Source organism: Cryptomeria japonica, chromosome 7 (genome assembly GCF_030272615.1).
Source record: "Cryptomeria japonica chromosome 7, Sugi_1.0, whole genome shotgun sequence".
NCBI lineage: Eukaryota > Viridiplantae > Streptophyta > Pinopsida > Cupressales > Cupressaceae > Cryptomeria > Cryptomeria japonica.
This window is the reverse complement of record NC_081411.1, coordinates 827,783,405-827,807,867: the sequence shown is the minus strand read 5'-3', so window position 1 is coordinate 827,807,867 and position 24,463 is coordinate 827,783,405. Positions and strand designations below refer to the sequence as shown.

At 35.7% G+C, this 24,463-nt stretch overlaps 1 protein-coding gene across 5 annotated transcripts in view; it reads right to left on the bottom strand.

Annotated features, from left to right (window-relative positions):
* Positions 1-24,463, bottom strand: part of LOC131038963 (SCAR-like protein 2) — a 70,036-nt gene that overhangs the window by 31,985 nt on the left and 13,588 nt on the right. For all 5 annotated transcript variants that reach the window (XM_057971585.2, XM_057971583.2, XM_057971586.2 and 2 more), the window contains 3 exons: positions 19,423-19,586; positions 17,986-18,109; positions 17,615-17,747 (listed from right to left, as the gene is read on the bottom strand). In XM_057971585.2, coding sequence (XP_057827568.2) covers positions 17,615-17,747; positions 17,986-18,109; positions 19,423-19,586 — 421 coding nt within the window. The remainder of the gene's footprint in view (positions 1-17,614; positions 17,748-17,985; positions 18,110-19,422; positions 19,587-24,463) is intronic.

Genomic DNA, 24,463 nt, shown 5'->3' with positions numbered 1-24,463 from the left:
GCAACGTTTTCCTGAAGGCCCGACATCCCATCTTCGATGACCAACAAGACTTCCAGATGGTGTGATCGACAATTAAAGATCTTGATGCTTCACCAATTCCTACAACTTGTCTACTTTTATTCAGGGGGCTACAAGAGCACATTTATTGTATTTTGCAGGTTACCATCAAATGAAGTCGAAGCCATGCCTATTTATGGTTGCTTGATGGGTTTCATGTCAGGTCTATGTGCTCCAACCTTGAATTGTCAAGCAATCTACCTTCTAGAAGTACTTTTCTTCTTGGGATTGCCTTGTCAAGTTATTGTATGGTTTCTTGCACGCACACTACTGTCAAATTCGGCCACTTCCCATCTTCCCAAATTGACATTCTCCTGGACACGCTAGAGTCAGGGTTTCCCCTCTTTCGCCATTGGTTTCTTCTCTACGACCAAATTGCTATAAATAGGCTATAAAGCCTCATTGGAAAGGGTTATCTTCCTACTAGCTTGAGCTACTTTCTACTCTTTCACTTCTCTTGAAGATTTGTATATTTTCTTGCATTTCTGCAACTGTAAGTTTGGTCATTGGCCTGAGAATGAATTGAAATCATCATTCTTGCCTCTCTTCAACTTATGCATGTTGTGTATGTTTTCTTACCTTCAATATAAATGTTCGTTTTGTGGCTTTCTCTCACATATATGCTGTGTTAACTTGTTTTTGAGTGACCTGTGGGAAATCTTCTTCCCTTTTTATAAGTATTATAATGTTTCTTTAATGGTCATCTTAGTCTTCTTAGTCATCTTAGTCGCCTTTAATTAGTTTCTATTTTTTCAGCTTCAGTTGACAATTGTTTCTTTTAGAAACACGTCTCTTGTGAATTCTTTATATAGAGCTCTCACTCTATTGTTTAATAACATCGAATAATTTAACATGGAATCAGAGCGAGCCAATGGGATTTCATAAAATTTGGTGAATTTTTTGAGAAAAAAATTGTAACCTCTTCTTATCTAGAATGTTTTCCAGAAATTTGTTTTTTCGATTTTTTATAAATTGTTCAAGGTTTTGTTGAAATCTTTGCAAAATTTCATGGGCTCTTCTGGAGATATAATTCAAATTTTTTGTGGGTTCGTGGGCAGTTTGGGTGCTGCGTTTGAAGATCGTGGAGGTTTTCTTTTGTTTTTTTGTGCCCACTGATTTCTGGTTTCTATTCCCAATTATGGTGTTTCAGATCTGCAACTCGCATTTGTATTTCTCATCCTGCAACCTAGGGTTTCAGATCCTCTGTACTTGCAGTCTAAGGCTTTGTGGCATCGGGCCTTGTTCAATGTCTTCATCTCCCTACAACAATGTGACTAGGGCACGCAATCTCCCTCTTTGTTTGATCACCTAGAGACGTTCTAATGGGTTTTATTAAAAAAAAATCCCTTAAAAAATTTTGATGGGTTTTAATAACTTTTTCCCTCAAAAAATTTTGGGAGGGTTTTAATAATTTTTATCCTAAAAAAATTATTCTATTGGGTATTATAATTTTTATCCTAAAAAGAAATATTTTGTTTGGTTAATAATTATTTTAACTTCAAAATTATTCTGTAAGGTTTATAATTATTGTAAGCGTTTTTTTAATTTTTGCCTCAAAAATCGTGTTGGTATTTGCCTGATTTTATCCTCAAAAATGTTCCTGTCTTAGGGTTTTTATCGTTTTTTCCAAAAAAAGAAAAAGAATGCTTTGTAAATTTCAGTTTCTGGGTTTGGCAATTTTTTCCTCAAAAATCGTGGCTTCTTGCAGTCTGTTTTGGGGCGTCATGTTCATCTACAAAAGTTTGTGGATAATTTGTGTTATCCATAAGTTCTCCAAATTCTTTAATGGTCATCTTAGTCATCTTAGTCGTCTTTAGTTAGTTTCTATTTTTTAGCTTCAGTTTACAATTGTTTCTTTTAGAAACATCGTCTCTTGTAAATTCTTTATATAGAGCTTTCGCTCTATTGTTTAATAACATTGAATATTTTAACACTTTTGACATTCACCGAACCCTAACCTCCATACATGCGTTTGGTGTCATTCATGCAATTGAAGTTTGTGCATCTCCAGAATATTTTGATTGATTCTTGGTGTCATTTTGGGGCAAGGAAAAAGACATCCCTTACCTTGGTGCATCACCTATTTACTTTATGCATTTTCTTGCCTCTTTTTTCCTGCAAGTTGTTAGTGTAGGTTTAGGAGTAGAATTTGACGTGTTAGGTTGGTTCAACACCTACAACTGGATAAGTCAGCGTTCTCCAGAAATTCAACCCCCTTGCGCAAGGTCCCACACTTTGGAGTTGTTTTCGTGTTTCACAAGGTTGCTAGGTTGATAACTCAGCAAGGGTGCAAACGTTTGTGACAACATACACCACAATTGTGACAACACATACCACAACATAGTGATTTATGTAAGGATAACCCTTTCGACAAAAAAACCCCACACTCCAAAAGTTGTCCAATATATTATTCAAAAATCAAAAATAGATTACAATATACTTGCAAAGCAAGCTTCTCACAGAAGTATCACCAACGAAGATCCAAAGGTAACTCAACAGCAATCAGACTCTCAAAATACATCGCAATACTTGGCTGTAATACAATGCCCTCATAAAATAGGGTTTCCTTCTAGGGAAAACACAGCACACAAAATATCCAAAGTTAGATCAATGACCTAATTATAAATGCTAAAGATTTACAATGATAAATTATACATAAAATGTGGCTTTCAAGGGCGCTCATTTATCAATAGTAACCTTTTATTATTGTAAGGTTTGTTGTGACGTTTCCACACATCACCCCATTGCAAATGGGGACCCCCACTTTTTAGCTTTCTAGCATAGTTGTTTTAGCTTAGTTATCTAGCTTGGCAGTAGTTTTGGTGTCTTTAACCTCTTGCTTGTGAGGGGATGCAATGCCTTTGTCGTCAAGATGTGATCAAGTCGAGAAGTCCAACGGCGGTCAAGTCCCCCTCTAGACTAGTTTGGAGTCTTCGCAACTCTAAGAGCTTAAGTGATAAGTGAATGTCAAATAATAGGTGAGAGTCAAGATTATCATTAAGTGATGGTTCGCAATACAACCTTTAGGTCAAGTCGTGATATGAGTCTTAAGGATGATGAGCAGTCAAGCAAGCAAGTGGACATCCTTAGGTTAGAGCATGGAGGCAAGGAACGATCAAAGAAGTGATGATCAAATGTATAAGATAATATGCTTGATGAGGATCAACAAAGGTCTAAGTGATGACCAAATAGAAAGAAAACACCAAGTCAACCTTATGAGCAAGTCATTCTACACTTGGTGAAAGCAATGAAGTGGTCAACTCGAGGTGGAAGAAAGTGATCTTTCCTTTACATGCTCAAATCCACAGCCTAGATATGATTTTTCCCTGAGTTCCTCAAATCTAAGCCTCAAGTATGGATGTGGCAAGATTGATCCTTGAAGTGAAGATGAAACGTTGAACTTGCTCAATCCTTGACTTGGAGTGAATTGAATGAGATATTGAAGGATAAGTGAATTGATCAACTAAGTGCTTGAAGTCAACAAGCTTGAACAACAAGGAAGATTTAATCCTTTACTACCCAAAATCCACGGCCATCCTCACATTTTTCCTCCCCCCACCAAAAAAAAAATCAACAGCCTTCCTTGCAACTTTCCCTTGCTAGCCAAAATCCAAACCATAAGTCAAATTCTTCCCTCACTGCCTCAAATCCACAGCCAATGTAGAATTTTTCCCCCACTGCCCAAAATCCACAGCAGTCATCAGCAACTACTTCCTTCATTGCCTCGAATCCACAGTAGTCATGACATTTTCCTTGTCTGGTCAAGATCCATGACCAAAGGCAGATCAGGGTGAAATCAGACTTGCAAAATTGAGAAATCAGACCTATAAAGGAAGAAAATCAGGCCAGAAACATCACCATTTCCAGACCTGAAACTCCAGTTTTTCAAGTGAAAAATGTCATTTCCAGATTTTGATGGACTTCATGAAGTGAATTTTGTGAGTATTTTGCATTTTTACTTACTTAGGGTTTTGTTCACCATCATAATTCAAGGTTCTTTCCTTGTTTTTCCAGGTTTGATGCAGGCAAGGGATAGAGGACGTGGAACATGGAATGAAGAAATTTTCCACCACATGAAGAGGGCAACACTTACAATATCTAGATTCATACTTCAACATAGCAAATCAAGGAACATCTCAACGTAGCAAGCGTAAGAATCAAATAAGGAAGAAATTTTACAACTATCTTGAATTTCCTTAGAAAATCCAAGAATTGTTGCCAGTACAACAGGATGGTAATCCAAGATGAAGGCTTCAAGTGAAGGAATTAAGGTCTAATGCAAGGTTCAAGGTGAATTCTCAAGTATAAAGAAGGATAAGTGAAAGTAATCAAGACAAGTTAAAAGAATCAAACAAGGTTAGAGGGTCGACTTGAGCAATATGATTATCATCACAAGCTTGGAAATGTTGAGTATCAAGAGACATTACCCAAATCACAAACACTTGCGATGATCTGCAACATGAACATAATGAGGTGGCGTCTAGTCACCTTCAACCCAATCACATCATTCTAACTCGAGGCGTCCAAATTCGATGCACTTGACTTTTCCAACGAGGACAGCTACCTCATGCGGTGGCACAAAGTTCAACAAACCTAACCCATTTAGGGGTGTAGCAAGTGACACATGTGACTTCATCAAATATTGTTTATCTTACCTAACCTCTTCTCTCATTGGTCGGAATTCAATGTTAGGCATGTGTCCTAAATTGTAATTTTATCATTGGTCAAGCATTAAATGTTATGTTATGGGTATAACAAACCCTGATTAGGGTTTCTATCTTTCAATCTTGGCCATTGATGTGGATCATGGCCATTCAATTGTATTGACAGCACTATATAAGGCTCCACTCTCTCATTTGTAAAGGTCAATAGACATTAGGTAGCTAAAGTAGAGTATGAGGAGAAGGCAAAAATTATTGCCAAGCTTGACAAATATCCTTCTCATTGAATTCATGGTGGATAGTGGTGTTTCTTCTACATATTGCATGGTTTCTTGTCGGATACTCATGCTAGATGAAGTTCATTGATTGTGATGGAGTAATGTGTGGGATGTTGAAGATTCCTTGGTTCATACTACTTGTGGTTGGATGATTTTCAATTACAGTGCATAGTTAGCCTAAACATCAAGATGTGCTAAGTTCAATTCTAGATATGTTTATTCAAGTTGCGCCAGTATATTGGGTATTTGGATGAATCTTCATGATATGAAAACCTTTCATTTACCTTGGAAGATCGCATCAGTTTTGTCTTTGTTGGCAACATGATGAAGCAAAAGCCCAGTTTGAGGAATGTGTCCATCCAAGCATGATCCAATGCTACCATTGATCTTAGGAGTAGATTAGATTTCTCTAAACCCTCAATCCCTTTTATCGTTTTTTTCAAATAAAGTAAATTTCTACATTCCAATCGCATTCAAGCAAGAATTCAAGTATAAATGTAAGTCCCCCTTGTGATTCCAACAATATCACATCAAACTATTGAGCTTATCCACACGTCAAGCCCTGACATTTGGAATCTTGGAGTCACCTCAAGTGATCACTTAGTTCAGCATTTGAGGAGATTTTGTTCAAAAGAGGATAAGATATACCTTGGTATTTTATTTTTTGTATGAAGTGCATAAAAAACACATCAACAAGGTTGAGACACCATTTTCCTGACAAAGATACATAAAGTCAATGTGCATTCAACTCAATATAAGTCAGGCACATGCTTTCTCTTAATAGCAATTTAAGAAATGTACACCACCCCCTTGCAAGCCCCCACGCTCATTTATCAACAGTAACCTTTTATTACTGCAAGGTTGAGACACCATTTTCCTAACACTAAAAATACATGAAACAAAAAAAATGTGCTCATTTCTTTCCAAATTTAACTATCACCTTTGAAATGAAACTCGTCACAAAAAAATGTTCAAAAGCCTTCTTAAAATTAATTAGAATGGAACTTTTTAAGTCTGAAACATATGAATAACAAGAAATTTTTAGAAAATATGAGACATAATTTTCAAAATTAGATTTTGTCAGCTATTACTTAGAACTTAAAAGCAAACAACCTTGCTAAAGTGCATCGTCATCCTATATATCTGTTGAAATATCTAAAAAGGTGATCTAGGCTTAGCAACAACACTCAACCAAATGCAATAAGTTTTGAACTCTAAGTTGTTTAATTGGATTTTCAAACTCAAAAGACTTTTTCTAGGAAATCCACCAAGAAAACAATGTCAAGCAAACTGGAAGTGTTTTAAACATCACCCCAAGCTACACAATATTATGTTGTCACCCAGAGTAGATGTTTGTAGAATTGGGGTAAACTTCAGGAAGGCTATCATGTTTTGGTGTAGCTATTAACATCACAGCTCTTGAATTTCACTTGTGATTGAAATTATTTTCTGCAATCTTTAATGACCACAAATCTAAACATTTTGCCTAAGTTGCTAATTTGGGTATTGGTGCGGGTACGGATGCAAAATCGAGTATGTGGGTACGACAATTTTTTTCCTTGGGTACAGGTACGGGTACTGATATATATATATATATGACAGAGTGTGATCCGAAATGTTGATCAAAAAATTCACACAGTCTGTATTCCAAAAACTCGCTTGCAAAAAATATATAAATGAATTTATTAAAAAAACTAAAAAATTAATAAATATTAAATAAATTAATTAATCAATAGTTCTGCGCTTATATTAAAAGTAATAATACATTTTGACCAAACATGTAATAATATTAAACATAATAATACAATTTCTTTTGGAAAATAGGGTCTACATAATAATTAGTTTAGCATATAGATTTATTTGTTGACATATTTTTAAATATTATATATTTTTGACCTTGCAAAATTGGTGACAGGAAAACAAAATTTCATGATTGAAATCGTAGGCCATCAAGGCTGCAATGAGAGCGCATTACCTTCCACTACCATCGTCATTGTCTACTATCATTGGGAATTTGAGCACACAAACCGCACCCAGGACGAACCCAAGTGCGAACCCAACCCGTACCCAATTCCAGTTCGCACCCGAACTAGATTCCAACCTCTAGTGCACGAATTCGATATCTTAGCATTTTGCAAATTATTTTGAAACTGCCTACATAAGAATCCAAACATCAAACTAACATCACCAAAAATTTCATTCTGCAATTTGAATGCTTGAACATCGGTCATATAACAATTATTAATGTGTTATAGTAAATATCATTCAAAGTCTCAAACGTCTTTCCAAAATTATGCTAGCCTGACAGAACATGTTGGATAGCTAGCAAATCACTAAGCTCAAATGACTCTCTGGTATTTGTGAAAGACTCAAACAACCCAAAAATCTTCATCTGGAGTCTGGAAAAAATTTCTATCTTGCATTTGTCTCTATCTTTCTCAAACACAAAAAATAGAGTTTAGTAAGAATCAGAATTCACCCTCCAATCTTTGCTTCTAACTAGTCTAAGATTTAAAATCAAGATCTTAATAAATTAGATTCACTAACAAGGTATTCGAAGTGGATAGCATCCAATTTTTAAGTTGCAATGTGTGAAAGAATTTTGTTATACATCTTATGCATTCACCAAAATCAGTTTCCAATCAAATGCCTACCAATGTGTTTCAATGTAGATGACTATCTTCACGTTGTTAATCAACCTCTAATCATGACATTACTAAAATATCAAGACTAATTAAAAATGTTACATATATCTTCTTCTTCATGTAATCTGAGTTGATCACTGCTTTCCTGTTGCTTCTGGCTATATGTCTCAACTCAAAAAAACTTTATATTAGCAATCTTATCTTCCCCATTATTTCTTTTTTTTTTAATTCAATTTCCCTCCTCTTCATGTTGCGATGTCATATTGATGTCATGTTTGACCACCATTTGCACTTTTGTTAAATTTCCAAAAGTCTCTCAACTCTTTCTCCTTTTACTTCAGTAACAAGAGTTAATGTCAGTTCCTGTGAGAGCAAAATACTTATGAAAATCGAGTACCTTCAAATTTGTTCCCTTTCTTATATAACTTTCTCCCGAGTTGAAAATCTTCTATCTTTCTCAACGCTTGATGGTTTTGTAGCATCGTAAATTGTCACCATACCAATTTACACCTCATGTTCGTGCTTCTACTTTAGCGTGTCAAATCCTCATCCCCTCTCTAGGTCTAATTTGACCCCATTACCCATTTTTGATGTCATGTACACCCTTTGGTGGGTCCCACTGTGGGATACCCTCCCCCCTGGCTGCTAATTTTGGTTATCTTTGTAGAAGGACCAAGGCGCCCCAAAAAGCCCTAGTCCCTCTCAAAGGGGCCCCAATTTAAAATGGGGTAGGTGCTATATCTCCCTGATAGAATTTGATCCCCAGGGCTACACATGATCGTTGGAGGTCAGCCTAATCGGTAATTCAACTAGGGAACACTATATAAAGACATCCTATCAATTCATTTTAAATCTAAGACTCCATCCCAATTATTCGCCCATCTATGAAGCATTCATCATTAAGCACCTTCAGAGATTCAAGGCTACATATTCATCATTCAAACATTGTGGAGAAAACATACATCAATCTTCATGCAAGCATGTGTGTGTGATTAGGTTTTCATATACATGTGTTTGTCATGACATTACAATCAACATAAGTGATTACATTCAAAGAGCATTGCATCACCACCAACAATTGCAAATCTGGGGTATATGTCCTTAATATTTATTTCAGTATTTGCATTATTTCATTCAAGGTTAATTCATAAACCGAGGTTTAACTTAGGCAAACCCCTATCCACAACATCTCTCCTTCTCTTTCTATGTGCAGGAAACAAGTTTAGGAGTTGTGCTCGAGAAATCCAACAGAGTCAACAATGACAAACAAGTCAGCTTTTGACAGAGAAAAATTCGGAAGAGGAGGGCGGATCTGTGCTACCTGGTCCCGAAAAATCAAGCCAATCTTCAACGAATAGGTTCTAAACATCTTATTTTGCCCAAACCTCAGTTGGTGGCTCTATGGGACATTTGTAACTTACTTGTTTTGTCAATTTACCTCAATTGTTGAGACATGGACCAGCTAGGACTCGAACCTAGGACATTCCATACGTTGTTGGAGTGCTCTACCACTGAGCTACTGGCCCCTCTTGGACCAATCCATCGTCGGTCCGGGTGTGGCTTATTTCCAACACCAACACCCCCCCTTAAGCCACACCTCTCATGTGCTTGGGGCTCCTAGCCTGGACCTGGCTCTGATACCATGTTGAGACATGGACCAGCTAGGACTCGAACCTAGGACCTTCCATATGCTGCTGGAGTGCTCTACCACTGAGCTACTGGCCCCTCTTGGACCAATCCATCGTCGGTTCGAGTGTGGCTTATTTCCAACACCAACATCAATTATCCCTCATTTTGCCCTAATTTCACAACTACAAATCCAATTTCAATTTAGAAAAAGGGAACCAAACCCTAACCAGTGAATCTAATCAGAATTCCAGCCCTTTCCTTATTTGGATTGAGGCTAGATCTATTAGGTTCATCCCTCTTTCAATGTATTGGCTAATTTGGTTAATTAGTGGTCTTATCCTACTTGGTGAAACTCTAATTCCAAATTACACCTTTACAAGTTTTAATGTGTTTTTTTGTTTGCCTATATCTATTATTATTTTTCCCATGCCTATATTTGTTTCCCTATTCTCATGTTGCTTTCTCTTGGATAGAATATTTGGTTTTTCTTATGATAAACTTCAAAGGCACTTTTAATTGAATCCTGTAGATTTTGTTGCATTTGTAAATCATATTGTTATTGCTAACTAACCTCCTCCATATAGAAAATTGAAACTACAATGTCCTTATTGTGTTTGTCAATAAAGCCATTATTGCTAACCAACCTCCTCTATGTAGTAAACAGAATCTACTATACTCTCCTTTCTTGACAAAATGGTAAAGCATGTACCCATCCTAGAGATCTTGATTCAACATAGATTGCCACTTTGAAGGAAAATACGAAACAATGTCTAACATTAGCCTAGTAAGAGAGATGTCACAAGTTACCTGATCTTTACAAGTTCCAACAACATTCTAGCATAGTAACAACCTAAGTCACCAGGTTCGGCCGAATTTCAACCTTGAAGTTTGAAATTTGCCGAACTTGAAACATTCTGCAAAAACCCTAAAAAATTCGATTAAATTCGAATTAAAGTTTAGGGTTGCAAAAAAAGGTTTTTTTTTGCTTGCGTTTTAGGGTTTCGTCAAGGTTTTAATAAATAGGGCGGCCACTGGAGTTGAGGTCTCAAGTTGCCGACTGCCACGGGAGTTGCAGTCACGCCCACGAGAGTCGCCATTGCCCACGGTTCCTAGTGCTACTAGTCCACCACGCCCACGGGAGTCGCCATTGCCTGCGGGAGTCGCTATTGCCCAGTCCACCAAGGAGTCGCCATTGCCTTGTCCGCCAGGGAGTCGCCATTGCTCAATCCGCCTGACGCCCACGGGAGTTGCAGTCCGCTCAGTGCCCATGAGAGTTGCAGTCCACCACGGCGCCAACCCGCCACATCCGCTACCAGTCCGCCACGATTGCTACTTGCTACCCACCAGCCACCATTGCGCGCCTTGCACAGGTAGGCCACCATTTTTTTAAAAAAAATTTAGGTTTAATAATTATAATGTAATTATAATGTTTATTTATAATGTTTATAATATAATATTTATTTTATAATATAATGTTTATAATATTTATTTTATAATATAATGTTTATATTATAATATTTATTTTATAATATAATGTTTATAATATTTATTTTATAATATAATGTTTATAAATTATAATGTTTATTTATAATGTTTATATTATAATATTTATTTTATAATATAATGTTTATTTTAAATTTTAGGTTTAATAATTATAATGTTTATATTATAAATTATAATGTTTATTTTATAATGTTTATTTATAAATTTATAATGTTTATATTTTATAATGTTGTTTAATATTATTATTATATAATTTATAATTTTATATTATTAGTTTTTTATTACATTGTTTAATATTATATATTTTTAAGAGGTCATTTGTGAAATTGTTAAAACTTTAAACTTAAAAGTATTTCTATTTTGAAAGGTTGAAATAAATGTAGTGTGTTTTTTTAAATTTTTCTTTCCAAACATGCAGATTTTCATTTAATGGCTCCTCCCAAATCAACTTCTGAGGCATGGAAGCATGTGACCCGAAATGGAACTCACATCAAATGTAACCTATGTCAAGGAACTATAATTGGAACTTTAACAAGGCTTAGGGACCACTTCCTTGCTAATACAGGGGGTCCAGGTGGAGGTGTTCAAGCATGCATAGGTGCAACTCCAGAACTTAAAGCTATTCTAGAGAAAGAGTCGACTGCTTCAATGGTAGGCAAAATGAAGAAGGCACAAAAGAAACAGCGAATTGAAGGAGATATATCTAGATTCACATCTATCATGTCTTCCTCTTTTGTGCAATCCAAACCAATGAGTCAGAGTGTATCGAAACAGAGTGGAACACTGAACAGCTTTTGGAAACCAGTAGAGAAACAACAGGTGGATGATGCAGTTGCTGATTTGTTTTACACAAGTGCTATTCTATTCAATGTTGCGAGAAATCCTCATTTCCATAATCCAGTTCAGAAAATTGCAGAGTTTGGCAAAGGGTACACACCCCCAAGTTCAGAGGCTATCCTGACAACTCTTTTGCAGAGGTCAAAAGATAGAGTGACTGAAAAATTAGCTGATGTCAAAGCCACTTGGAAGGAAACAGGTTGCACCATATTGAGTGATGGATGGTCAGATATGTGTCAAAGGCCATTGATTAATGTTTTGGTGTCTTGTCCTGAAGGTGTTGTGTTTTTGAAAGTCATTGACACCATGAACCACAAGAAAACTTCAGAGTATATTTTTCAAATATTAGAGAAGCCATTCTTGAAGTAGGGGTGGAAAATGTGGTTCAAGTGGTAACTAATAGTGCAGCAAATTGTGTGGGAGTTGGGAGGCTGATTGTAGAGAAGTACCCACAGATATATTGGAGCCCATGTGCAGCTCATTGTCTCGATTTGTTGCTTCATGACTTGGCCAAATTCCCATGGGTAAATGAAGCTATTCATAGAGGGAGAGCAATTGCAAATTTCATACGGAATCATCGTCTCACATTGAGTATTTATAGGCAGCATGCATCAAAAGAATTGTTGAGGCCTTGTGAAACAAGATTTGCTTCATATTATATCACTTTGAAAAGAGTGGTTGAAGAAAAAGCAGCTTTGAGATCTATTATTTGTTCCAATCAGTGGGAAAGTTCAGTGCTTTCTAAAGGCCCTAAGGGGAAGAACATAGAGCGAATCATCCTAAACAGTAATTTCTGGGAAAGTGCAGCAAAAGTTTTGCTTGTATGTGAACCAATTGTTGATGTGCTTTGTATGGTTGATGGTGACACTCCTTGCCATGGCATGCTTTATGAAAGCATGGACCGGTGTAAGGAATCTATTCAAAAAGCACTAAATAATGAAGAAGCTGAATATATGCAGATATGGGAGACAGTTGATTGCAGATGGAAAATGATGCACACACCTTTACATGCAGCAGCTTGCTTTTGGGAGCCTAAGTTGTTTTCTATTGATAGAAGGGGTGATAATGAAATCATGGCAGGGCTTTACCAAGCCATTAGCAGGTATGTACCAGATCCAGAAACTGCAGCACTAATCAGAGATCAAAGTTGGCAATACAAGAGAGGAGAAGGGATGTTTGGAGGGGCAGAAGTCAAATATGACTCGCCACGTATGCCTGGATATAGATGGTGGATCGCTTATGGATCATCAGCTCCTGAACTACAAGAGTTTGCTATTCGAATTTTGAGTCAGGGAGCAAGTTCATCAGCTTGTGAGAGGAACTGGAGTTGCTTTGACCACATCCATTCCAAAAAGAGGAACAAATTGCTGACTGGAAAGTTGGGAGATCTTGTCTATGTTCGCAGCAATTTGAAATTGCTGATGAACAAATCAACAAAGAACACTTCTTTAGAACAAACTCTTGAAGGCATAGCAATGCCAGATGCAGATGAGCCTGACTTTGCAGATGATGAACTGAGTAGTGATATAGATGATGATGATTTGGCATCCCAACCAAGTGCTCTTGATGACTTAGAGTTATTTTAAAATTCTAAATTTTTTGACTGTTATTGTACCTTTTTGACAAAAGAACATCTTTGCAATTGTGAAAGCATATGTTTCCTATGGTTTATATTTTATAAATGTGTCATCTTTTTGTAATGATTTCAAATCTATTTATCAATGTTAAACTATTTAGGCAATTTTATAGATATATTACATATATTTATTAAAAATTGTAAAAAATTACATATGGCGAATTTAATTCGAATTTTATACATTTCGAATTTTTTCCGCATCGAACTTCATTCGAATTTCAAAGTTGTCGAACTTCGAATTCGAATTCGAACCTGGTGACTTAGGTAACAACACTAAAGATAAAGATAACAAGAATGAATAAAATAATTGAACAACCACACAAGGGAGGGAGAAAGAAACAAGATATACCTTGGAAAAACTCTTTAAGGAAAAAATGCAGCCTCTAAAAACCAAACCAATATATTCTCACCAACAAAATAGTTACAATGCAATATCAAGGTTTGGGCCTTCACAGGAGATCAAAACTTTCAATCAAAGAGGAAACCATGCAAGATATTACTTTCAACAACAATGAACAACAGTGGTTAAAGTTCTCATGAAACCAATCCAAGAACAAATGAGATCCACACATCCCACTTCATGCTCCAAAATAATCAACCAAAATTAATGTCTAACCTCCATTCCAAACCTTTTATTTATAGGCAAGAGAACAACAAGAGAGGGAAAACTTAATTAGTTTTCTAACCACCCTTAATCAATGCACTGAGGCACCAATAATCATTGCATCCAAGTAGATTTTCAATGAGTGCACCCAAGTTTGACTTTGAGACCAAAGTCACTATACCCTCCAAGGAAAACCAAATGCTCTCTCTAATCCAGCTGTCCAAAATGACTTGTCTCATTTGAACCTGCATTAAATGTTTTTGCTCAATGTGCCCTTCACACTAAGACATAAGCCAAGCCATGTACTCACTAAAACATGATCTCCAATATTAAATGCATTTCTCAAATGTGCCACCCACATTAAATGCATTTCCAATGTTTTTGATAAAGAGTAAAGGAGGGATTTCAAAGGAACCTAACAACCTTTTAAAAAAAAAAGAGCCGAAATAACAATGAAGTCTAAAACAAAATGATGGAACACAACATGAAATAAGAACTCAAAGGACAAACAATAGCAGACCATCCCCAAAGGATTACAACAAAGATTTAGATGACTCTTCCCACTTTTGATGGTTCAGGGGAAGGTCACTGCACAAGCATGGATCCAAAAACTAGATACCTATCTTTCTATTAGCTCCATGACAGAATACGAAGCCATTAAATTTGCCATTCTTCACTTAGAGGGATTAGCACATGAATGGTGGCATCAGGGGCTAGTTACACAAGGGCATCATCTAATTGTAACATACACCAACTTCACACAAAGACTCATCAAAAAGTTTGATAGAAAAAAACCAAAGATGCATTTAAAGGAGTTAACACAACTAAGGCAACGGGGGTATAGAGGAAAAATATGTAAGATAGTTCCAAAGAATATGAATCATGGTGGCAAATATTACCAGAAATAGACTCAAGTTCTTATTTCTTGAAGGACTCTCTATAATAATCCCAATTAGACACCAGGTCAGCCAGATCATTTGTTTTAATTTTTAATAAATGAATAACTAAGTAATAAATTATAATTATAAATAAATCTGAACTATTATTAATTTTAATAATGTCACCTTAGAGGCTGATGTTGATGATATAGCGTCGGTAGAAATCCTAGATGCTGACTTGGCAAGATCAAATGTGTGAATGGCCTATTGGCCTTACACATTTGATGAATCTATCAACTTATATTAATCCTTTAATATCTTTATTAAGTCACATATGCATTATCAAGTTTTAAAATAAACATACATTATCGAGTTTGACTTATCGGAATGGTTTCAAAGGGGCCGACTTTTGGTTAAAGTCCACCACCCCTCATTTGAAGGCATGCGATGCTTCATGAAGGTTGTGCCTCCTTGATGAGAGCCAACTCTTGGATATCTCCTTTCGATGGATATATATGGACGTGGTCTTCACTCTATGGAACAGAGATAAAACAGCAAGTTCGATCGTAATCAGGCAGATCGAATTCATGTACAAGCAGATCAATTGATGGTGAGAAATTTATGTAGCGTGCTCGGGGGTGACGATAAGAGCTTATCGTCTATGATTGGGAAGGCAACAGATCTGATGTTTGCATGTGGTTAACGAGCACTACCTTAAAATCAACAGCTGACATGTTGTTTTATTTTCAAATTTAATAAGTGCCTTAAGAGGCCAATCTGAGCCTTGGGACTGTTTCTTTTGAGTCGGTTACCTAATATATATATATATATGGATTGTTGATGTTAGTATTGCAGAATATCATTGTCTTTGCATAAAACGTATGCAGCTAATAATCAGACACCAAGCTGAGAATTAAAACTGGAGTAAACCAAAGGGAGTCAATGAATTCAGGTGACATCAGTTTAAAATTGAGATCTGAAGCAGTATATGACCATTCGCCATTCGGCAATCTATGCAAGGAGAAAACAGAGGAATCGCACTCAGAATCATCCTCAGCATAGCACTGGGACAGGGATGTTTATTGAAGATTGTCACTTCCAAGTTTGCAACAGATCTTTGTTTGTTTGACTAAGAGAGCTTGTGCATCTAAACACAACCTCCCTATCTACTATAGTGGGTGGACAAGGACCAGCGCCTGGAGTAAAGAATTCCAATATGAATCTATTTCACATGTGGCATATGCATTTCTAAAGTCTGGTTTTGTAAACTCTATTATTTGCAAACAAGACCCACTCAGACTGTGGATGTGTGCTAAGTTAATGGCATGAATCAAGTAATTGATCTTGGTTTTCTAAGTTAATGACATGAATCAAATAATTGATCTTGGTATTCTAAGCATCAAAATTCTGAGTCTTTATGTTAATCTGTGGATTGGACAGTTTATAAAATCAATTTCCTTATATCTGAGAATACTGTAGAAGTCTGTTTACAGTTATGCTTTATTAGCTGGTATATATCAGTGGTATCAGAGCCATCTTCCTACCAGCCTGTGGATCGATTACTGACAGGGATCAAAAATACAAGCAAAGGGAAAAGAAAGCAATGCGTAAGGGATAGCATGAGAGAGATGATTCAACTTTTAAGAAGAATAAGCCAGCAGCTAAGTGCTTATAGGCCCGTTCAAAATAGTGTTGAAGGCAGCAGTTCTGGTGGAGAAAAAGCTTCAGCTGGTGGTGGGAGAGCTTCAGTTAATACAATAACCTTCAGGGCTAGATTTCTGGACAAAGAAGTAGCAGTAGGTATTGGGGAAGAACCACCTGATTCGGATGAAGACATGACAGGATTGCATGATGCATGCTATGCCTTAAGCCCTGCCATACGCAGCGATTGGACCTTCAGGGACTTCTATGAAATGAAGAAAGCAACTAGGCATGGGAGGAGAAGGTATGAAGAGAGAAAAGACATTTAGCACCATTTGGGAAAAATCACTACTCCAACTTTTGATGGTGCTAGTAATTCCTCAGTGAGGGCTTGGTTGCGGAAATTGCATACATATTTCTCATTGAACCCAATGCTTTAAAAAGAGGCTATCGAATTTGACACCTTGCATCTTGAAGGAGGGGTAACTAATGCCACCATTTGGTACATCCAATCCCAGCACATTAGTAGAGGAAGGCAAGATGGTTATATAACTAACAACAGATTTGCCTTTCATTTAAGAGTCAAGAAACTGAAAAAGTGACTGTCACACTTGGGAGGTGAAGGCAGTAGGAGAACGGTCAAGATTATAGGATTCTGATGCAGCAATTTGCAACACAGAAGTTTCTGTAAAGGAGGAATCACAGTCTAATTGTTCCAATGCAGCAGTTTTTGTAAAGGATGAATCAGTGTAACATCTAATTGTTGCAAAGTGAACATATGCCTCTATATCTTTGTCATAAAGTGTTCTAGAAGTAACAAGACATTTCCAAATTTCATGGTGAAATTTTCTAACCTGGTGGTGTTTCTCCATGCAAATTCTGTCTTTCATGTGAATGAGTGATTTCTTGTATTTTCTTTCAAAATTTGTCTAGCTCTTTTTCATAACAAAAAAAAAGGCTAAGATTTAGATTCCTTTTCATTGTAATTTTATCTTTTCTATTTCATTTAAGAATTATAAAGAAAGAAACATACTCTAAATTTCTTTGTTTTGGAAAAGGATTTCTTTAATAAATTATTCGAATTCTTGGAATAGCCAATTACAAATCAATGTAGGAAATTCGTAACATATATCCTCTTCAGACCTTGTATTCATGAATTCTTGAAAAATACTACTGTGAGAGACAGAATATGCATATGATATGTGAAAGACAAGTTTTTTTTTTTAAACACATTGAAATTAATACCTTTACTCTGCGCGCTTTCTTATCTCTTTGAGCTTTTTCAGCTTTCATGAGTTCAGTGCTAGCCCATTCCATTTTGAAAAATGAAGGATCTGTATATCTCTTCAAACAAGCACCTGCACCTGCAACATCAAACCTGCAAACATAATAGAAGCCTTAGAAGTTAAGAATCATTGAAAACCTAAATCCAGTGTCCTAAGGATACCCAAGAAAATGATCCATATCTAATAAAATAGTAAATCTTAATGTAGTTGTTTCTGGATTAGATTGTGTAAAGAAACAACTACATTAATTCGCTATGAATTGTGGAAACTTGATATCATTAATAGTAAATCTTGTGAAAAAAAATATATATAATGCAAATGTTATTATACTTGTCCAAAAGAAACAGCCTTGGAGGCCCTCGACATTCCTCATACGAGTTGAGAATAAACCGAGGCAAGTCACCTTGAGTTAAATGGTTCTGGTCATTGCGAATACTAGCATGCCAATCAGCACCTGCAAGGAAAACAGTCACTGCAATTCTTAAAACCTGGATACTATTTACCAAAGAAACATGTGAACAAATTCCTAGAATTTGATACAAGAGAAATGGGATATATACATTTTCACTTAAGTAAATTTTTCAGAGAATTAATATTTGCCCTCTTCAATCATTAAGACTTACTAATCAAAACAAGATTATTTTGTCCGTTGTCGTGTAGAGATTTAGAAGAATAAGGCAAAGAAAAAGGTCAACGATATAACAAATACAATAACAGCGGCTGTTTCTATAATAGCTTCAACTATAAGAGATTGCAATGCAAACATTCAACTAAGTAAAATTTTGAACTTAGGAAAGATGATAACTAATTTAAGGTATTAACCATCTAAAATTTCATTTATAGTTTGAAAATCTGCAGAAGCAAACAATATATAAAGTGCTTTAATTTTCCAAACCACCCTTCACGTGATTGATTGCAAGTGGAATCTCAATTTGTATGAAACCTGCCATCTAATATAGCTATTAGTATTGAGTTGTGAACCTCATTTAAAATCTGAAATATTCAGTACCAAGTTCCAGATCAACAATCAGAAGCTTTTGAAATAGAAAATCATTTCAAAAATATGGGTATGCAATCCAATATCATTGATATGTGACTTATACTTTACTTTGAAATATGAAACCTACAGTATAAGTCGGTAAAATAATCTATAGGCATTTTGGATGTATTATTGTCTAGTGATTTAAAATAGCTAAAAAAAAATAACTCAACAGAAGTCAGGAATTGCCTAATATCATACATTTTGTACCATATTGAAAATGGATTCTAATTTCTACAAAAAATAGAACTTATGCATCCACATGACTGGTATAATTCATGTTAAATCCCTGCAACGAATTTATTAGTACACAGGCAACAGCATCTATACAAAGAAAGAATCACAACGAATCTCTCATCTCCATAGCCCTCTTGAGCAAAGCAATTTCAGATACGCAAAAAAGAATTCATCCTCCAGGAAAGTGTTTATTTGTCTTATCGGAACAGAATTATATTTTAATAATAAATATTTTAAAGCAGGGCACATGACAAAGGCACTACTATGTTGCAAGATGCTTCCCTCTGTTTATATAAGCATTGTATTTGTAAAATGAAGCTTATTAAATTCTGACATGTGAGCCTCCTCCTCAACTCAATGAAACTCAACCTCCACTTTATCTTGTAAAGCCTTAGGCAATGCATACACAAAGTGAAGGGGCTTAGCTCAAGATCTCAGAGCCTTTTCAACTTAAGGAACTGCAGCTTCAATCATATCCAGTAAAGCCTTACCCATTGCATATGCGAAACGAAGTTGGTTTTTTTCAGACATCAGAGACTTCTCAACTAAAGGAAACTCAGCTTCAAGTTGTTGCACACGAATCATGAGTCCATGCCCTCTTGCAGCAGTTGCCATGACTTCTTCATGTAAATCATGAAAGATCTCTGCAGCAAACCTGGAATAACATTCCACAACTTTGTTTCAGATTTAATGCTAGCCCATAAAATTGATGTTAAAACTGAGTTAGTAGTAGTGGTAAACAAAAATGTAACTGATGTAAAAGCCTTCCATCACATAGAAATTGATATTACAGAACAACACGTAATTATTGGAAATAAATAATAAAGTGCTTTGCTAGTGAAGTACCAAAGGAATGACACTAAATGGCACATTTGCTGATTGAAACTGAAGTGTTGTATTGGAGGCCAGATACTAGACTAAAGGAACATATTTTCTGGCAGAGCTAGAAATGTTCACTTTAACTAATAATGCTACTGTTTATTTTCATGCTTAAAGCCAAAAAATAACTTCTATATCTTGAAAAAAAACATATCTAAACCATTAGTACAACTGTATAGCAGCAAAAAAAATCATTTGGGGAAAAAATTGGCAAATGAAAAGTATAAGATTTTTTGAAAAAATTGGGATTTAAACAGGAAAATATCGGATTTAAGAAAAAACATATATTATTATATTATTTTCATATGTTATATTATTAATAATACAATAATAATATAATTATAATAAATTATTATATTAATATATTATAATTATATTATATATAATATATATAGATATTGTATTATATATTATATTAATATATTACAATTATAATTATTATATATAAGCAAAAATCTATATGCAGTTTTCCCTAAAAGATCTGTGATTTTCCCTAAAATCTATACACCCTTTTCACAGATCATACAATTTTCACAAAAAAATTCCCTTGTTTAAAGACCTGCAATTATAACTAGTAAAGACCTGCAGCTTTAAGAGATACATATGCAGTTTAGGGTTTAGGGTTTTGAGCATTTTAAGAAGACATACAAGTAGTTTTAGGCCTTTAGCAAATAGGCCATCGCAAGCTTAAAAAAAGGTAAATTACAGATATTAAAGTGTGAGGATTTCGCAGGCAATTTTTTCCCAAAATTCTCTCTGATTCTCCCCCAACTTCAATGTGTTTACATGCAAAAATCATTAAAAATCGTGGGTCAAAGACTGCGCAAAAAAAATCGCGGATCTCTGATTTTTCCAATTAATTGCAATTTTTGCTTCTGAGTACAAGTACTGCATTACAAGATAAGCGTGAAATAGAAGTCACTAAAATCAGTACAAGTACTGTATTTTAAGATAAGCTCTAGATCCAAGAGTCATATTGGAGCGCACATTACTAAACCCTTTTCTCTTTTGGTCATCTAGAATAAATTGTTGTAGTAACTAGGACACTATATCTAATTATTTATTAATTAGGTCCTTTAATTACTTTTTCACTTTAGCTAAACTTAGGTGCTTTTTTCTTTTATTTAATTATGCTAATAATAGCTTAAGTTGTCTCATTCTTATGATTGTGACACTTGGCACATGCGAATTTAATCTAGCATTAGGGTTTTGCACTTAGGATTTCATTCATCCTTTTATAAGGATTCATTCATTCATTGTAATCATATCTCCAATATTCTTATGTGCAATAATATAGAATTCTCAAGTTGTTATGGAGCATATTATCTTTGCTTGATCTCTTTTGCATGATAGGTGTTTTACTTGCTAAAGATTCTTAGCTCTTGTGGTTGTATCATCAACTTGTACATGGTATCAAAGCTCAATCTTTGCTTCTACATAAATGGAGTTATTCATATTAAGCAGTTTTGCATAGCCAAGGAGAAGTATGGCATGCAAGAAAATAGTGCCCCATTTCTCCATTTAAGGATCTAAGGAGGCACTTAACAGGAGCAAATTGAAGACACGAAAGTCAAGAAGAATGACATAAAATCTACAAGAAATGAACTATATTGTCATCCACGCTTCTATGGCAACCTGCAAAAGGCCTCATCACAACCATCAATTAAGTAGATTCCTGAGGGCCGGAACAATCTCCTAACATGTCAAAGGTCAAAAAATATCAAACACCTCATCCTCAAAATGGATATTATCTAAGATATAACCAAAGAGCCCAATGGCATGATAGAGACAAAATGGAGCGATGATATCAAATACCATAAGCATCTACATTTTTTGGGAGGGCATACATGATACCATGTTCAACAACAAACTGAAAAGAAAATATACAAATGAATTTTATCTTATTCTTTGAGGAAGATGCATTTCGAGGAAGACACATTTCAAGGTGGAAGACCATGTTGTATATAACCAACACAACATTATTCTATCATTAGTTGGTTTTTTACGTTCTAATGGGTATCAGTAATGAATAGTTATTTATGGCAATTTGCTGTGGCAAGCCATTTGTTATAGTTCTAAAGGTGAATAATAATAAAGGAGGCACATCCCCAGCAAATGGGTTAAGTGTTCTATAAAACAGGGAAGCAAGGGTTACAAATGACTCAAGAAGTCAAGAAATCTAGGTTTAACATTTCAGCGCTTTAGCACAAATAGGTGTGTGTTCCCCTTCAATGGCCATTATGCTTCTCTCTACTCGTATTTGAAATATAGTCATGCACTAACATGGAGTAATCCTAACTCAAGGATCCTTATGGTGTTGCCATCCCTAAGAGCACCTCTAATGGGCAGAGTTGATTCCACTACTATCTTGTAAGAACTCTCAGTAATCAGTTATCAGATATATTTAATTCACAATTATGCCATATGGATTACATTTCTCTTAGAAATATCATATCAAGTTTGTTTAACAATAAAACGTAACAAGTCGTTTCTATTTAACAATGGATATGTGAATGTTTGAAAGGTTCCACCAATCTTTTATGTGAAACTGCAAAGGGCCTAAACACTCCAGACTTCAATAAGCTTTCATGGCTCTTGCACGCCTGTCCAATCTTATTGGGATCCAAGGTTCAACAGAAAACAATGGTCCATAAAAACTAACCATGCTTTACAAAGCATTCATCAATCAATTCTCTCTCACATTCATCCCAAGCTAATCCGCTATAGCCTTCTTTGTAGTTCAGTTCAAGTAGTTTGAAGTACTAGTGAAAACTAGTGACACGTGTGCCTTATCAATGAACTTGCCATGTGTGGCATGCATAGCATACATTGATAAAGAATCGAATGTTCAAATCAGTGATGTCCAAACATAGAGGCAACAGGGTCTTCCATTAGAACTCCACAGGGAATAATAAGATTATTCAATCAATTGAGCTTGTTCCTGTAATGTCCCCTTCTCCTTAGTAATCACACGTGAGTTGATTAGCATATTTCACGTCATCCCAATAGGCTAATTTGGAGACATAAAGGGTGATAAGATAGGCTTGTCATTAATTTTCATTGGTGTAGAAATAACAAGGCGAAATATTATTTTAATGGGTTTAATATTAATATTTGGAGGGGAAAGTCACTTTATGTTATTAAATGAAATTATTAAAAATTAAAGTGACATAAATAGGAAGTAAAATAAAAGAGATTTTATTAAAATTATTTTTTCCTCCTAGGTTGGGCGGACCCTTTTGGAGAGGGAAAAATTCATTAAAAATCCCACATTGAGATTTGAGGTCCGGGGCAGTTTTGGAAATTATTATAAAAGCATCCTCTACCTCTTCCAATGGGAATTATGTGTGATTTTGTGCTATTTGATATTTCTTCATAGTTGCTGATCTTGAAAGGGACAGCCATTTCTGAGGATAGAAACCCTTGGGAATTAGTGGATTGGACGGAAACCCAGCTCCACGTAGAGAAATGGATTCATCCAGGATTCATCATTGGGCTTATTTGCAAGTTTTGGAATCAATTTGAGCTTCAATCAGCTAGGGTTTGAAGAGAAGAAATAAATTATCAGCCTAGTGGGTGGATTCACTTTCAGAATTCACATTATGCTTCATTGATCAGTTTTGGAAAGTTACTTGAGCATCAAGAAATATATTTCTGCTGTAACCAGTAATTTGCTACAGTGATCGCTACAGTAATCGCTACAGTAATCGCTACAGTAATCACTACAACATAGTCAAGCAGATGATGACAATATGGTTGGTTCCCCACATGGAGAGAGGGCTCCTACATGCACTACAGATAGACCTATGATGCCAAATTTCTTAGCTGGAAATGAAGAAGAAGACGAAGATAATGTTGATGGAGACATAGCATTTCAAGATAAAATGTGATGACTATGAATGATGAGTGGAGTACCCTACGACAACATGTTCGGGCAGATTTGACCTTCAATCAATATTTGGGATAGCAAAGAGAAAGTCAGAAAACAAGACAAGAAAGGAGGCCAAGGCAACAAAGCAAAGACTTCAAGCAAGCTACCAACAAATTAACTCTTCACACATTTGATGGTAGTGGGGAAACAAGTGTAAGGGCATGGATTCACAAATTACACACCTTTTTGTCTCTCAAACCAATGAAGGAAGTTGATGCAATCAAATTTGCAACCATGCATTTAGAGGGTATAGCTTATGATTGGTGGCACCATGGTTTAGTCACACAAAGTCATGGACTGATACATTCTAATGAGGAGTTTAGCACCAAGTTGATTGCACGATTTGACCATAAGGATGTGGAGGTAAACTATAGAGAGCTGGAACAATTGAGGCAAGGTGGATCCTTCGATTCCTACATCAATGAATTTCAAAGGTTGGCTGTTATGGTTCCGGATATGACTGACAAGAGAGTGGCAATGCTATTCATTGAAGGTTTGAGTGTCAAGGGACTTGTCAAGTTGCTCAGGCCTAGTTCACTTCATGATGCTATCAAATTAGCTTTGGACATTGACACCTCATCTTCTTCATATCAGCCACCTAAAAGAAATTTCAAAGGCTCAAAACCAAATCAGAAATCTTATAATCAGTCCAAGTACATGCCTCCCAAGATGGATTTTGAGACAAGGAATGAGCTGAGGAGGAAGAAATTATGTTTCACATG